Raw genomic sequence first — 17,671 nt, forward strand, 5'->3', positions numbered from 1 at the left:
AATTAATCCTTTCCCACTGTCAAAGAGGCACAGAGAAATGAGTATTGATTCTTGATTTTTCTGTTCCCATGCAGTACCACAGACTATATGTCATTTCCTGCTCTCAAATCCTGATGAGTTTAACGATTTGATCCTTGTTGTCCATTGAACCTTTCTCTACATTGTTGCTAGTTATTTTAGTTTGCATTCTTTAAATTAATGATGAATAATAATTTTTTTCAGATTGAAAGTTTCTTTTTTAGTAAATTGCTTATGTCCTAAATCCTTTAATAAATTGCCTGTTTATGTCCATTTTCCATCAAGGTTTTTTTTTTCAAGATTTTTTTTAAGTGGGGTGCTTGGGTGGCTTAGTGGCTTAAGTGTTTGACTCTTGGTTCAGCTCATGATCTCATGGGTCATGATCTCATGGGTCATGGGATCCAGCCCCACAATGCACTTAGCAGGGAGTCTGCTTGAAGATTCTCTCTCTCTCTGCCCCTCCCCTACTAGTACACGCAAGCACTCTCTCTCTGTATCTCTAAATTTAAAAGTCTGTTTTTAAAAAAAGATTTTTAAGTAAGCTCTACACCCAACATGGGGCTCAAACTCACAACCATGAGAAGAGTCACATGCTCTACCAACTGAGCCAGCCAGGCACCCAAGGTATGTATATATGCTGCAAATCAACAAGTATGTGTGTGTGTGTGTGTGTGTGTGTGTGTTTTACCAATAGTTGATAGCAAATACTATTAGTCAAAATTGATGTCTCTTTTTTTAAAAAAGATTTTATTTATTTATTCATGAGAGATGCAGAAAGAGAAAGGCAGAGACATAGGCAGAGGGAGAAGCAGGCTCCATGCAGGGAGCCCAATGTGGGACTTGATCCTTGGACCCCAGGAAGAGGCCCTGGGCCAAAGGCAGGTGTTAAACCGCTGAGCCACCCAGATGTCCCAAAATTGATGTTTCTTAATCACATTAAGACAACTCATCTCAGAATGTCCTATACCTCTTTGTATCCCTATGAGCTAAAAATGTTTCTCATACAAAACACAAAGGAGGCTCAAATTTTACTGTGGATAATGACTGAAATGATACAAGAACATCTTGGAGCCAAAGTTTCCTAATTCCCAAAGGCTGCTTTCTAGAGAAGCCAGCCTAGCAAATGCTTGACATAGTCTTGTAGAATTTAAGAACCAGAAGAAAATTTAGGTGATGATATATTTCATTCTGGATAATTTAAGAACCTTTAAGATAATTAAAGAAAATTTAAGGGATGCTTTGGGTGGCTTAGTCACTTAAGCATCTGACTCTTGATTTTGGCTCGGGTCATGATCCCAGAGCTTAAGATTTTCTCTCTCCCTACTTCTACCCTCCTCCCACCACTCACATGCACTCTTTCTCTCTCTCAAAAAAAAAAAAAAAAAAAAAAAAAAAGATAATTTTTAAAAGTAAATTAAGAAATTTAAGAGAAGCATGACCTAGCTAAAGAAAGTCTGGGGAGGGGCGCCTGGGTTGGTTGGGCATCTGCCTTTGGCTTCGGTCATAATCTCATGGTCCTGGGATCAAGTCCCACATTGGGCTCCCTGCTCAGTGGAGAGCATGCTTCTCTCTCTGCCCCTTGTTCATGCTCTCTCGCTCTCTCTCTCACACACAAATAAGTGTATATATATATAATATATATATATATATATATATATATGAAAATCTGGGAAATAATAATTTCAGGTAAAAAAAGATCTTGAGAAAATTTTATTCCAACCTATCATTTATTAAATGAGCCCCAGAAAAAGGAAATGACTAGTCAAAGATACACATCCAGTTAGAATCTCATTGGTCACTCATGAAATTAATGGACTTCAAACTACAGAGTTAGACTCCAATCTGGACAGATGAAAGCCAAATGAATATAGGATATGGATAGGGTGAATATAGACACTTCTTGAGGCTGAAGCATTTAAATTTGAGATCAACCAATAAAATACTACTTATATATTTACTTAGGAATGAAAAAGTTAGGAATACTTACACACGCACGCACACACACACACACACAGATATTTGATTACATTTTAAACAAAATGGAAGAATAAACCATAAAACTCTGACAAAAGTTACCTATGAGGGAGAAGGTAATAGCATGGAGAGTACAGTAAAAAACAGACTTCTTTTAATATACCTAGTTTTGTAGATATGACTTTGGAATCATGTAAGTATTTTACATAACCATAAAAGAAAATAAAAATAAAAATTATTCTCTAAAAATAACAGTGAAATAAAACAAATGAATTCAACTGTAGATTGAATTGGTGGTATAACCACATAGAGGAACTATTCCAAGTCTTTAAAACAAGTAATTCAGGTATATATCCCCAGTGGGATATAGCCCTAAAGACAAAACCTCCGCAAAAAATATTTTTAACTGTTTTTAGTAATTATTTTAGTACTGGTATTGGTATTATTTTTCAGAAGGTATTATTTTCACATGGTAGTGTGGGTAGTGTCAGTTAAAGCAAGTAAGTAATCATACTGGTGTCAAAAGCTGGGATTTGGGGCATGAGAGAAAGAAGTTTGTAAGGATGTATAAAATTAATGGGGTCAGTAAAAACACTGAAGTTCTGAATTGTGTTTGGAATATTAATATGTGGGACGCCTGGGTGGCTCAGCGATTGGGCAGCTGCCTTCCGCTCAGGTCGAATCCGCGATTGAGTCCTGCATTGGGCTCCTACGAGGAGCCTGCTTCTCCCTCTGCCTATGTCTCTGCCTCTGTGTGTGTGTGTGTGTCTCTCTCATGAACAAGTAAATAAATCTCTCTTTAAAAAAAGAAATATTAGTATGCACTCAATGTGTTTTCTGTTACTGAAAAGACTTGGAAATGATAAGCAATCCAGCAGCAATGAACACTTTAAGAGCCCAGACTCTGGAGTTATAAATACTTTTATCTGCTAAAAGTGATTACAGTGCCTTTGAGAAATGACTGATTCCAAGTCTGGGGCAGAAGATGTTCCTGGATGGTCCTGAAATTTTCCTGGAACATCTTGTCTTGCCAGAGAGCAGAGAAGCTATCAAAGAGTGCTAGGGTTGTATCAAAAGATCTCAGAAACTAATGTGAATTGGCTCCTTCAGATCAAAGATGTGACATTTTTAAGGTTTGCAGTAGAATAAAACACATAATAAATTTATAACACTTTTTAAAAATATCTTACCAATCACCCTTAGATAATGCTAGTATAGCAACTCACTGATTTAAAAACTAGTAAATGAGGGGCACCTGGGTGGCTCAGCGGTTTAGCGTTTGCCTTTGGCCCAGGACATGATCTTGGAGACCCAGGATCGAGTCCCACATTGGGCTCCCCTGCAAGAAGCCTGCTTCTCCCTCTGTCTGTGTCTCTGTCTTTCTCTTTGTCTCTCACGAATAAATAAACAAAATCTTTTAAATAAATAAATAAATAAATAAATAAATAAATAAATAAATAAATAAAAAACTGGTAAATGGTAGGACAATCAAGTATTAATTCTGCCTTTCCTTTTTATTTTTTAAAAAGATTTTATTTATTTATTTGACACAGAGAATGAGAAAGCACAAGCAGGGGGAGCAGCAGAGGTAGAGGGAGAAGCAGGCTCCCCACTGAGCAGGGAGCCCAATGTGGGGCTCAATCTCAGGACCCCGAGATCATGATCTGAGCCGAAGGCAAACACTTAACCAACCAAGTCACCCAGGTGCCCCAATTCTGTCTTTCCTATGTAAAATGCAGATCACATTCATCAAACCATGGTGAGAGGAAATTCCTATTCATAAAAGTATTCTAGCTAAAAATGAATAAATAATGTTAGTCTTAGGACATCACCATTCTGCAATACTAATGGATGAATGGAGCTAGGCATAATCAATAACTGCTAACATCTCAGAAAAACAACTAGTATCATGTGCTTCCTGATGAAACACACCACCACCGTCTATGATGTGATCTTACAGAGACAAGGAATAATAACAATAAACCTGAATCTGATCAAGCCTCTAATCTTAAATTCTTATTTTCAAGAAATACAGGGGGGTAGAGGAACAGTTAAATAATAGTATGGGGGTGGAATCAGCAAAACTCAGTCTGGAAACCCTACAGGACAAAAGACCCAACTCTTCAATTTTAAAAAATTTTGAGATTTAAAAAAAAAACATGGAAAAAAAACTATACAGACCTAAAAGACAAAATAATTTTTCCACATATCTATATACTTGTGTAACAAATCACTCCAAAACATAGTGTCTTAGCAATAACTACATTTCATTTGCTTATAAATTGGGAATTAGGGAAGGAACTAGCAGGACAGTTTATCTCTGCTTCGCTCAGTCAGTGGGATGGCTTGAAGGTTGGAGGCTGGAATCACCACATGTCTAGAGGTTGATACTAGCTGTCAGTGGGACCTCCACTAGGGCCAGGGCCAGCATACCTACACAGGACTCTCTGCGAGCCTGCTTGGATTGTCTACAGTTTGGTGGGTTTGATTCCGAAAGCAAGAGTCAAGAGAACTAGAGATCAAGAAAGAGAGAGATTGAGAGAGACAAAGGCTGACAGCGAGCTAGTAAAAGCTGAACAACCAACCATGACAGCCACAGACGTCACAAAGCATCATTTCTGCTGAACTCTCTTTGTTAGAAATTCTCCCAAGGCAAGGAAAATTAAGCTCTGCTTTTCAATGGGAGGAATGTCAAGGAATGCTCACCAAAAAAATAAAATCCACCAAAATAATCAACTACAATATATGATTAACTATAAAACACTATTTGGGACACCTGGGAGCCTTGATCAGTTGAGTGTCTTACTCTTGATTTCAGCTCAGGTCATGATCTCAGGGTGGTAGGATAGAGCCCCACATGGGGCTCTGAGCTGAGTGTGGTGTCTGCTTAAGCTTCCTTCTCTCCCTCTGCCCTTCCCTCACCTCTCCCTCCCTTAAAAAAAAAGGCAACTATTTTTAAGAATACCAAATGTAGGACAATATGAAATAATTATTGATTTGGAGGTGTGTGATGTTAGTATTATGTGTATTTTATTTTACTTTATTTTCCATATTTTTTTAATTGGAGTTCAATTTGACAACATATAGCATAACACCCAGTGCTCATCCCATCAAGTCCCCCCTCAGTGTCCATCACCCAGTCACCCCCATCACCCCACCCACCTCCCTTTTCACCACCCCTTGTTTGATTTTATTATGGGTATTTTAAAAAGGGGAGCCCTTGTCTTCTAGGAGTACATACTAAATTTAAAAATGAAAGTGGATTAATGGTTTGTTTCAAAATAATTTGGAAGTGCACATGGAGATATAGAAGAAAGAAGATTGGCTGTGATTTGATCATTGAAGCAGGATAATGGGTGCAAGGGGGTTCATTATATAGTTTTTCCTACTGTATTTGAAAATATAATAAAAAGTTTCAATTCATTACTACTTTAAACAAAGGGTAGTAATCAGGCATCTGAAACTAACTTAAGAGGTGATCAAGACAGAAATTAGTTTCAAAGAAGACTTAAACGTACGAAAGAAGCACATGATAAGATGAGCACTGGGTGTTTTATGTTGGCAAATTGAATTTAAATAAAATATATATAAAAAAGGAAGGCTTAAGTGTATATTGAGTAAGAAATTTTAAAATGGGGTCTTGAAGTTAACTAGGAACAAAATGTGAGAGGAAAACCATTCTCTCCCTCAAATCCTGCCAGAATCCTGGGCTGAGAGCCTTAGAAGCCCTTGTATCTCATGTAAGCCACTAGTAGAAAAGGTCACAGGCAGTAGTTTTGCTCTGTTAGCTCAATGCTGTCGAAACTATATAACCTAAAAGTCACTAGAATCATTTTCTTAGGCTCAGAAGTTTGGGAGAACCTGGTTGAATAAATGTTATCTTTATGCTAACGCACCTTTGAAAATAGTTAAAACATGTCACCCATAGGCACTGAGGGTTCCTCTAGAGTTCTTCTGACATTTAGGCTAGACGCTCCTAGAAGCTAAGGACAAAAGGAGTCTTCAGAAGACCTAAGAGAAGAATTTGCATCTGTGGGGAAACACAGGGACTCAAGATAAATCCATCTACAGATAGGTAGACAAATGTGTGATCGAAGCCCTGATTTACATGCCTTAGTACACCCCGGTTGTTTAAGATAGTACTCCAGAAGAGTTCATAAAAACCTCTAGACTTAGAAACTCCAGTGGCAATCCTCTTGGGTCCCCTCCCTCCAGGAACTTTGTACTATTGCTCATTCTTTATCCAGTCTATCTATTCCTTCTTCCAAACAGCATGACCAAGACCTGCAGCACTAAAGGAAAAGAAATCCTGAAACAAATATATACATGTGAATAAATTACCACTTAAATATATTAAAAATCTTCTCTAGTCACTACAAAAAAAAAAAAAAAAAACAGGATCTGGCCCACCTGCTCCATTAATTTGCTTGTAATCCTCTTCACTTATGAGACCTGTAGGCAGAGGCTCCACCTCCTATCTAAAGAATTACAATCTATGGGAAAGGTACTATTTATTTTCCAGGCAGGAACCCAGTAGTCTTGGCAAACAGGCTTTGAGATCTAAAGCCCGATCCCACAAGGCTGATCACTTGCCTGTAAGTCCTGTAAGAACAGTCTTCACAGAACGCAAAGAAACTTGCATTGCATTTGCCCAAATCCTTGTGCTATACCCAGTTCTGCATCTAAGTTAATGTGTCAGGAGTCTCCAAGCCTCTGATTTATTAGGATTTGCAAGACCCAGAAAAGCTGCTGTACCCGATGTTACAGTTTATTACAGTGAAAGGATGCAGACTAAAATGAGCAAAGGAAAAAAATCACCTTGGATGGAGCCCAGGAGAAATCAAGCCAAGCTTCCAGGTGTCCTCTCCCATTGAACTTGCACAGACAGAGCTCAATTCAATACCAATGGGTAAAAATATGTATAAAGTGTTGCCAATCAGGGATATCAAAACTTTGGTATTCAAAGTTTTATTGATGGTTAGTCACAAAGGTGTGCAGTGCCCATGTAACTGAGCTTAATCACTCAATTTCCGGCCCCCAGAGCTCAAACATGTCTCAAGATCTTGGGCATACAAAGCCACTTTGATTAAGCAGGATACTCCAAGCTCAGAGTTCATTTCCCAGGAGCCAGTCAAGGGCCAATCCCAAAGACCTTTGAGACAAAGTTTGAACAAGCAAGTCTTGCTAAGTTAACCATTTATGGACACTCATCTAGCACATATTACATGCCATCTTTTATTCTTAACTACATTTTTACCATGTAAGTTGTATCTCCCCAGCTAGGGTGGAGGTCACCATAAGAGAAGCGACTGTCATACCTTTTAGTATCTTGGGAGCTTGCAGAGTTCCATACATTAGCAGACACCCAACAAATAATTATATTTTGGGATCCCTGGGTGGCTCAGCGGTTTAGCACCTGCCTTTGGCCCAGGGCGTGATGCTGGAGTCCCAGGATCGAGTCCCACATCAGGCTCCCTGCATGGAGCCTGCTTCTCCCTCTGCCTGTGTCTCTGCCTCTCTCTCTCTCTCTCTCTCTCTCTCTCTCTCTCGAATAAATAAAAATCTTTAAAAAATTATATTTTATGATTATGCCAATGACCATTGCTCTGGTTGCTCTCTGCCTGGCATATCCTTCTAGCTCCCTTCTACCTAGTATCACTACTCCTAGAAATCCATCAATTTCCAAACCAATTTGTAGTTCCTTTTGAGATCTTCCCCAACAGTTCTGGGCCACATTAAGGTTTTTCTTCTCTAAACTCTTGACATATTTGCTGTCCGTATAATCTATGTGACTTTTTATTACATTCAACCTTGAAATGTTACTTAACATTTCAACAGTCAACAGGACTAAGGCTTGTCTCCCAACTAGACTATAAGCTTCTGGAAAAAAAGGACTGGATCATACCTAATTTTTTTGCCTTCCTTTTGATGCCCAGATGCTATGATCTGAATGTTAGCGCCCCTTCAAAATTCATATGTTGACACCTAATCTCCAATGAGATGGTTTGGATGTAGTTAGGTCATAGAGGCAGAGCCCTGAGGAATGGGATTAGTGCCTTTATAAAGGAAGCTTTAGGGAGAGCTTTTCCACCATGTGATGTTACAGCTAGAAGATGCTGTTTATGAACCAGGAAGTGGACCTTCACCAGACACTGAATTTGTTGGTATTTTTGGAGAACAGCCTAAACAAACTAAGGCATCAGATCAGGGCCTTAATATAGTAGGTGTTCAATAAATATGAGATGGTCATTGAAGATAGACATTCCCTTCTTCTCTGGGCCTTTTTAACCTCTCTTTGCTGAGTCCAGACCAATGCTTCATCAACAGGTGGAAAGAGAGAGCACTTTACAGAGAAATAAATTGTAGCAATGAGTATCAGTACAGAATTTTTGCAAAGACCAAAGCTTTTTATTCAAACTAGGAGTCATTGATTTTCTGAAGACATTACTCTGAGCCCTCGGGGGAGAGGACAGCCTCGTTGATGCTCTGAGTGATATAATCTATGTTCCAGGCATTGATACAGGTGAAGTTGATCCGACCGTTCTTAGGGATGTAGATATGCTTTTTCTTGACCAGGTATTCCACCTTTTGGGCTGGTGATAATCACAGGGTCTGAGATACTAACTCCCCTCTAGTCAGGGTGTATTACAGGGGATAGGAAGTGTCAGCATTTCTGGGGATCCAGAAGGGTCTTTAATACAGCTCTACTTCTCTCAGGAAAGAATCAAACTCTGAGGCAATGCTGGGGACTGGTCACCTGGTCCGTGAAGTTTAATACTCAAATACAATTCAATGGTCATAAAGGGGAAGCTATATCCTCCTAGACACTTACAGTTGAGTCCAAGATAGCTCTGGGGCCCGTTCTGGTCTGTGATGTGATCCCAAGAGCCAGGGGTTCCCAGGAGCCGGAGCTTCTCCTTCACCTTTTCCTTGATCAGCATGATGTTCTCTACAAGCTCTTTCAGACTCTGCTTCCTGCCAAAGGAAAGAGAGCAAGAAATTAAAGAGCTTTCCCCTGCTCTCAACCTCCTCATTTCCATTCCTCTCTTCTTGCCTTCAGAAGCCCCAACCACAGTGCCTGAGGGCACGCTAGTGGAGCCCAGGGCCCAGGGCCCAGGGTTGGTTGGTTACAAATGGGAGGAGAGTTTCAGCTCATATTAATTTAAGTAAGCCAAGTAGGCTTGTAGGCAGATTTTGCAGAATAGCAAGTCCTTGATGCTGCCTAACCTCCTGCAATCTGAAAGGGTTCAAATAATTCATTGGACTATATCCCAAAGAATGTCCTATCACCCACTCCCCCAAAGTAAAGCAATCTTTGACATAGCCCCTGCTATTGGTATACAATGAGTCCTCAGCAAATGTTGATGAATGAATGGAGTCAAAGAGGCAACTGGGTCAGGAGAATTCTGTGAACCAGCAAGTCTATACGTAGGTCTAGAGACTCTGCCATCCCTTCCTGCCCCCACCCTTTCCCCTTACCATTCCCCCTGAAGAGCAGGGTTACAGAGGATGGAGGTGATAATGCGAGCACCTCTAGTAGGAGGGTTTAGCCACAGGGCCTGGGTGAGATTCATCAGCTGGGAGAGGACGCATAGCAGGAGCTGGTTGTTGAGTGCCACCACGACCAGGACCCCCACTCCTTCATCTGCAGCATTGGGACAGACAGCCCCTAAGTCTCCTCTATGACCAGGGTTTTCCCTTATGACTCTACCTTCAACCTGCAGAAGAGAGGGTTGGGCTACCTGGCCCTCCTCCCGGCACAGCCAAGCAGATATCCAGACCCCAGGAAGTTGTCAGAGGCTCTTCTTCCAGAAAAGATAGCTATAAGTAAGAGTCTCAAAGATCACTAAGCCCTCCCCCTCATCTTATAGCTGAGGAAACAGAGGCCCAAAGGGGAAATGATTTAACTGGAGTCAGTCTTGGGGCACCTGCGTGGCTCAGTCAGTTAAGCACCCAACTCTTACTTTTGGCTCAAGTCATGATCTCAGGGTCATGAAATCAAGCTCCTTGAGTTTCACTCTCCCTCTCTCCCTCTGCCTTTCCTCCCTCTCTCCCTCTATAAAAGTTAAATAAATTTTTAAAAATAACTGGAGTCAGGGACACCTGGGTGGCTCAGCGGTTGAGCATCTGCCTTCAGCTCAGGGCGTGATCCCGGAGTTCCAGGTTCAAGTTCCACATCGGGCTCCCTGCGAGAAGCCTGCTTCTCCCTCTGCCTGTGTCTCTGCCTCTCTCTCTCTCTCTGTGTCTCTCATAAATAAATAAATAAATAAAATCTTTTAAAAAAATAACTGGAGTCAATTTTATTTTATTTTATTTTATTTTATTTTATTTTATTTTATTTTATTTTATAACTGGAGTCAGTTTTATTTTATTTTTTTAAAGATTTTATTTATTTATTCATGAGAGACACAGAGAGAGAGAGAGAGAGGCAGAGACACAGGCAAAGGGAGAAGCAGGCTCCACAGAGGGAGCCTGATGTGGGACTCTATCCTGGGTTTCCAGGATCACGCCCTGGGCCCAAGGCAGGTGCTAAACCGCTGAGCCACCCAGGGATCCCTGGAGTCAGTTTTAGTAGCTAGTTTTAGGAGCTGAGCTGAGAGGGTATCACAGAACCTGACTTGTAGCTCAGTGCTCTTTCCTTCTGCCTCCATGGGTGCTCTCTCTGGAGGCCTTGGCTCTCTCCAGAGGGCGGGAGATGTCAAACACATCATTTGTGCCTTGGCTATTGGCACCACTTCAGCACTAGGACTTCCCTTCCCCTCCTGCCCATAGCATACCATAGATGCCAAAAATCTTGGACAGAGACTGGCTGCAGAAGAACTCAAAGTCCTGAGACACAAAGTATTGTAAGAATCCAGTATCTTCCTCCAAGTTCCCGGTGGACAAACCTTGATAAGGAATGTCAAAAAATGGGAATATCTGCTTGCTCTGTAGAGAAAGAAAAATGGAAAAAGAATGAGGTCAGTGGAGGAGATGGTAGATGGAGAGAGGGAGGAAAGTCGGCCAGATGTTGGGCTCACCTTCATGCTGGCTATCAACCTTGCCCACTGACTCTGTGTCAACTTGCAGTCACCAATGTTCCCAATCACAAAGATACAGCCATGCGGGGCCTGCTGCAGGTAGACACTGTCTCATCAGGTACTTCCCCTACCAGGTGGGAGTGGCACTAGGACACATGGAGAAGTGATCCTCCATGTTGGTTCCTACTAAAGGGCCAGGCAAATCCAAGCCTAGTAAAGGCCTTCCATGACAACAAGGGAGGAGGGGATGAAAGGAAAATAAAATCGTAATCAGGTCTGGGGAGAAGGTTCTGAGCAGGGCCCCCTACCTCCGCCACATCGAGAAGCACATTGGGGTCCATGCACAGCTGCTTGGAATCCCACAAGGAGTATTCACAAACTGTAAAGCCCATGTCCTGGAAGACGAGTCCATGTGATTCTGTAGGAACACAGCCCCCCTTCAGCTGGTACAGAGGAAATGGAGGCAGACATGTAAGAGAATGGGTCTGAGGGTCACTGGCTGAAGGTGAGGCAATAACAGGAAAGGGATGAGCATGCTTGGCTTGTCCACCATCTTGCTCATGACAGAGAGTGAGAAAGGCAACGTGAAGATTGTGAATGGGGTGGAAATCAAGAACAGGAGAGAGGGGTCTTCTGTCACCCTCATTTTGCATAATACTCACCTTTTTTAGAAGAAATGATGTAAACTATTCGAGAATCTTTACGCCAGATTTTGAGGAACTGGGCCCCAAGTTGGAAGGCACCATTGTCACCAACAGTGTGCACGCCCCCTACCTGCCAGCAGAAAATAAGCAGACATAATTCCTTTTTTTTTTTTTTTTTTTTTTTTTGAGCAGACATAATTCTTTAAGAGTAATCATAGGGATCCCTGGGTGGCTCAGTGGCTTAAAGTCTGCCTTCGGCCCAAGGCGGTTTAGCCCCGCCTGCAGCCCAGTGGGTGATGCTGGAGACCCTGGATCAAGTCCCACGTTGGGCTCTCTGCATGGAGCCTGCTTCTCCCTCTGCCTGTGTCTCTGCCTCTCTCTCTTTCTCTGTGTCTCTATGAATAAATAAATAAAATCTTTAAAAAAATAATAAAAATAAAAATAAAAAAAGAGTAATAATGTTAGTACTGCCTCAGATTCAGATTATTCCTTTTTTGAAAGAGCTTCCAGACTGTTCCTTTCTTGAAAGAGCTTGTACATCCACAGTGTAGGCTGGTGCAGAGAACAGGGGCTCCAAGTTCTGATCCTGGCTTTGCCCTCCACTGACTAAGTCTCTGGACTCTGAATCTCAGGGGTGTCCTCTGTCAATGCCAAGGAGAGCTCCAGGGCCCCAGAGCTCCACTTCCTGTGTCTGGGTGGATAAGCAAAGGGCCCTTCACCTCACCCTGTTCTCCACAATGACTTGGTTGTACTTTCCAAAGAGGAGTTTCAAGGAGGCCTCCATGAATGATTTCATACCCATCATTGGCATATACTCGTAGTTCAGAGACGGGTCCTGCGATATCTGAAGCCGGATCTTGGGCACCACGGAAGAAACCCAGGGTTGGCCTTCAGTGGTCATGCAGACTGTGAGGGAAACCATAAAGGGAGCTCTGGATGCCCGGCCTCAGGGCCTCCAAGTCAGGGCTCTGTAGACAGCCCACAAACAATGCATTGGTCCTGGCTTTCTTGGGGCTTTGAAAAGTTGCCTAGGAAAAGACATCTTTCTTTTTTTTTTCACTTCCCCTTTAAAAAACAATGTACTATTAGTGAATATGTATAATTTTTGTCTTTTTAAAGATAGCTGAAGCCTAGGCCATTTTTTTAAATTTATGCCGCTTTAAAGGGCAAACATGACATACCACATGGAAGTTATAGACACACGAGGATAAGCAAAGGCAACCCTGACTTTCACATTGGGGAAGGTTGGCTGTATTTCAGAAGAGTCATTTGGGGGAACCACCCTTAGTTCAGAGGAGGGGAGAAGGAAGAGCCTGAAGAAGTGTAGTGCCCATGCAGGCTCCCAAGCATCAAGCTGAAGAGAAGAAGCCATAGCACACACCAAATCCCTGGAAGACCCCAGTGAAGGACAAAAGGCACAGAATGACCTGGGAATCTTTTGCGCTTTTCCCCACTGGACAATTCTGTTAACAAGAACAGAGTTCTCTGCTTGAAGAGGTGTGGGTTATATCTCCCAAGTCCTCTTTGGCAGTGCAATACTGTCCTCTGGGCGTGATCATGATATGAGTACTAAGTCTTACACACCAAAACCACAAGGTATCTACCTCTATAGGCCAAGAAAATCTTCTTAGGACAATCGTCTTGCTTGTAGGTCTTTAACAAGCTGCCTTCTAGCTTCTGGGCCAAGGGCACATCCAGGAACACAGAAAGGGTGGGCATCACTGAGATAAAAAGTACAGCCAAGACTAGGCTGTTCCCTGCTCCTGCCCCAAAGCCTTCCTCTAAGCCTGGCCCAGCCAGGCCTGCCTCTTCCCGGAACCCCGGCAGATCCAATGCAGAGGCTCTGGACAACTGGTTACCAGAGCAACAGAACCCTACCAGTCCCAGTCTCTTTGGTGGCGATCCCCCAAGGCTATCTATGTATGGGAATATTCTGTGGCAGTTGAGGAGGATTCCCTGAACAAGTGGGCAGAGATGGTGGGGGGAGGGACAGAGGACCTGGAATTCCCAGGCACCTTCTTTCTCTGGCTCCCAGTTGCCCAATTCAAAGTAACAAGGCAGCCCCTTAGAAGACAGGGCAAGGCAGGCAGCCCATGGGCCACCAGAGGGCTTCTCCTGCAGAAGTGAAAACCTCAGACCTAGCAATAATGCAAGTGGAAGGATATATTTAAAAAGCTCCTACTTTCATTTTGCTAAGGGCCCCAGATTTTAAAAGTAATAGAAGGAAAACACTGTTTTCTTCCATAGTTTTTTTTAAGATTTTATTTATTCATGAGAGACACAAAGAGAGAGGCAGAGACACACAGGCAGAGGGAGAGGCAGGCTCCATGCAGGGAGTCCAATGTGGAACTTGATCCCGGGACTCCAGGGTCACGCCCTGGGCCAAAGGGAGGCGCTAAACCACTGAGTCATCCAGGCATCCCTTCCATAGTTTTTTTTTTTTTTTTTTTTAATTTATTCATGAGAAACAGTGAGAGAGAGAGAGAGAGAGGCAGAGACACAGGCAGAGGGAGAAGCAGGCTCCATGCAGGGAGCCTGATGTGGGACTCGATCCCAGGTCTCCAGGATCACACCCTGGGCCGAAGGCGGCAATAAACCACTGAGCCACCGGGGCTGCCCCCATAGTTACTTTAAATAAAGAATCCTATGTTTAGAAACAGTGTAATCTTCAATTCAGGAAGCCAATCCTATTTTCTCTCAATTCTAGAGTCAAGACTTCACATTGGTTAACTGTGTCAGTGGTGGCCGAGCAGCAAGTGTAGATGGCAGAAATCAAGGGTAGACAGAGAAGGCCTCTGGAAGATCAGTCTTGCATTTTGCTTTCTTCTTTTATTTTTTAAAAATAACTTTGTAAGTGATTATTGTAGACACTGCTGGTGTCTCCCGAAGATACCCTTTACAGCCCTACTGGTAGATAAGGCTTCTCTTCCAGATCCACCTTCTCTGGAAAATAGTCGTTGGCTAACAGGGGGTCAGCTCACCTGGAAACCACCTGGCAGTTTATACCCCCACCAACCGGGGAGCGGGGACAGCCAATGACTATCTCAGCCAGGCCAAGCCTCTTGTCTTGGGATGTCTCTTGGCTCGATTTGCACTTCATGGCCCACCTCCAAATCAAGTGAAGGCTAGACTTAACCTAGGACCACATCCTTGTGAGACCTCCTGTCCCCCTCGTGATTCCACTTCTTTATAGCTTCCTCCTACAGTGTACTCCCTCTGCAGATCATGACCTCCAAATTCTTTCCTCAGGCTGTGTTTTGGGAACCTGCTTTGCAACAAATGATTATGAAAATCACCCCTATTATTGTAGAAAACCTTAAAACCTCAAAAACCTCAAAACTTCATCGGTAATGAAAAACACTGATTTGCTACAAACAATCTACAACCACAGTTAACATTTTGGTGTACCCCCTTCCCAGTTTCTCTTTTATGATGTTTATATTTTAAGATAATTATTATCAAAATTTACATGTAATTGTCATCACACATTTCTCACTTCACATTTCAGTTGTGAGAATTTCAACATGTGCACCATCAGCACTGTTTCTGTTGCAAGTAATAAAAAACCCAACCCAAACTAGCTTAAGCAAGAGAGATCATTTATTTTGTCTATAACTGGGCAGGCCAAGGCACATCTGACTTCAATCACAGTTCAGTCCAGAGTGTCAAAGTGTCACCAAGGCTCCAGCTTAATTCCCTGTGATTTCCTTGGTTCTGCTCTTCTGGACGCTTCAGCTTTGTTCTTCAGCTGACTCTGGGCACAGAGGAGCAAGAGTGAATGTAGCCAGTGTAAAATGATATGCATTTGAAAGAAATTTATATCACAGCTCTATTTGCAAATAAATGAAATGCCAACTACCAAATGGATACTTAAATTAATAATGGGACATCCATATAACAGAATTCCCTGCGGCTGTTAAAGGTAGCCCTCTGCACTGAGGGGGGCACTTGACGGGATGAGCACTGGGTGTTATTCTGTATGTTGGTAAATTGAACACCAATAAAAAATTAATTTATTTTAAAAAAAGGTAGCCCTCTGTGTACAGATGTGGAAAAATCTCCGAGATACCCCCCTTAGGTAAAAACAAGGGAGGTACAGAATAGAGAGCAAAGTGCAGGAACATTTGGGAAGGTGCGGGAGGTGGAAGATAAAAGACACATTTGCATGTGCATATGCATGGAAAAGCTCTGGAAGGATACACCAGTAGCAGGTAACTGTGAATGCCTCTGGAAAGTAGAACTGAGTGGCTGATGGACAAGGACAGGGAAGAAGGCTGACTTGCTTTTCACTGTACACTTGGGAAATGCTGAACAAAATGCATAGATTTCCCATTCAAAACCTGTTTATGTTTTTAAAAATGGATGCAGCCTTTCCAGGCATTACACCTTTACTATCCAGAGGAAGGGAGAACAACTCTTCTCTTAGGTCCCTGGAAGAATGAGGACGTTTCCTTCCCAGAAGCTCCCAGGCCCCTTTTTCCTTTCTCTTGGCTGCAGTGAGTCACTGGCCCATCTCTGATCTTATCATGGTCAAGGATGGGATACTCTAGTGAGTTTAAATAAATCACCTAGAGCTGACAGTGGGGTGGATCTCTCCCAGACCACACAACTAAGAAGGACAGAAGGTTTCCCTAAAAGAGATCTCAAGTGTTCTTAAAAATGGGAGAGGGGAGAAGGGATGCTAGGAAGGTGGTGAGCAAGTGTTCACTGCATTATCCATTCCAAAGTCTTTATGTTTGTGCTTCCAAATCCATTAAACATCCAGGGTCCTCATTGCTGTCTCAGCAGCAATAGGATGCAGGGTAGTTGTTTTGTTTTGTTTTAAGATTTTATTTCATTATTTGAGTGAGAGAGAGAGAAAGCAAGAACGAGGTGAGGGGCAGAGGAAGAAGCAGACCTCCCCGGCCCCCACCTCCCGCCCCCAGCTGAGCAGGGAGCCTGATGCAGGGGCTCTATCCCATGACTGGGATTATGACCTGAGACAAAGGCAGTTGCTTAATCGACTGAGCCACCCAGGTGCCCCAGGGAAGTTTTTCTTTGGACTACCCCAGACCATGTAGTGTGACAGGAGGTGGGAAGTCATCACAGAGGAGTTAACTGGCTTATGCCAGAGGCTCTGCCTGGGAGCTGATTAGCCCATAACTGGGAATGGAGTGTACATAGCCCCAAGTTCCCCTCTCTCAGTAGCCCAGGTACAAACATGGTTAAAATAACTAGAATAACCTGCCTTTTCCTACACAGTATGGATCACTAGCTGGTCATAGTCTTTCTCAGTTGTTCCTGACCATTCTTAGGGTGTTCTTGTGTGACTGGGTTGGGGGGGGGAATACCTTCACATTCATGCAGTCCTAACCCGCCTCAACCACATCTGTCTCTTAAGACATCACTTGGATTCAGCATTTCCCCACTGCCACAGATATTGGTGGTCACTCTGACAACTACAAAACATCAGTGTGGATGCTGAGGATCCGTTCTCTAAAGCCTCCAAAGCAATAAACTCTCACTTACCAGAGTGGTAAATTACATGTTTGGAGAAAAAAAATATGAGCTGATGAGCTTCCAAAAGTGGAAGTTGGTGATTTTTCACTAAGTCTACCTGGAAACCCTTTTCCTAGTCTTTCTGGTAGCAGCCCCCACCCCATTCCCCAGCTTTGGTCTGTGATTCCCCAGTGCCAGCGCTTGCTGGGAGAAGACGCATGTGGTTCAAGCCTGGGATCTTGGAGTCTTGTTGGAACTGGTGGAGAAGAGCCTTTCATTACTCTCTAGTCATAGAGCTATAAGGAAACAATCCAAAAGCTCTCAGAAGCTACTGGCCCTGCCATGTAGGAAATCCCACCAAATGACACCAACAGCATGGGATGAGAAATTGGGAAAAACACATTTGTTAGTTGGCTCAAGTCTCTGATTCCTGTCAGTATCCCTTTAGATTCTTGGTTGCAAGCAACAGAAAGGAACTCTAGCTGATTTATGATTAAGAAGGATTTATTGAAAAGATCTATGGTAGTTCACATACTG

General features: G+C 42.8%; 1 protein-coding gene across 7 annotated transcripts in view; it reads right to left on the reverse strand.

Annotated features, from left to right (window-relative positions):
- GOT1L1 (glutamic-oxaloacetic transaminase 1 like 1) overlaps window positions 1-17,671 on the reverse strand; it is a 40,565-nt gene that overhangs the window by 18,972 nt on the left and 3,922 nt on the right. For 3 of the 7 annotated variants that reach the window (XR_012007679.1, XR_012007678.1, XR_012007677.1), the window contains exons 1-8: window positions 13,261-13,497; window positions 12,381-12,562; window positions 11,675-11,786; window positions 11,321-11,430; window positions 11,013-11,105; window positions 10,770-10,920; window positions 9,472-9,637; window positions 8,825-8,967 (exon numbers count right to left, since the gene is read on the reverse strand). Coding sequence is in view for 4 of the 7 variants with exons in the window: in XM_072776436.1 (XP_072632537.1) it covers window positions 8,437-8,585; window positions 8,825-8,967; window positions 9,472-9,637; window positions 10,770-10,920; window positions 11,013-11,105; window positions 11,321-11,430; window positions 11,675-11,786; window positions 12,381-12,562; window positions 13,261-13,375 (1,221 nt within the window). In the remaining 3 variants the exon portion in view is untranslated. Of the gene's footprint in view, window positions 1-8,378; window positions 8,586-8,824; window positions 8,968-9,471; window positions 9,638-10,769; window positions 10,921-11,012; window positions 11,106-11,320; window positions 11,431-11,674; window positions 11,787-12,380; window positions 12,563-13,260; window positions 13,498-17,671 lie in introns of those variants that run through there. The other 4 variants (XM_072776437.1, XM_072776436.1, XM_072776438.1 and 1 more) reach the window with 4 other exon arrangements.

The sequence above is a fragment of the Canis lupus genome, chromosome 15 (assembly GCF_048164855.1).
Source record: "Canis lupus baileyi chromosome 15, mCanLup2.hap1, whole genome shotgun sequence".
Classification (NCBI taxonomy): Eukaryota; Metazoa; Chordata; class Mammalia; order Carnivora; family Canidae; genus Canis; species Canis lupus.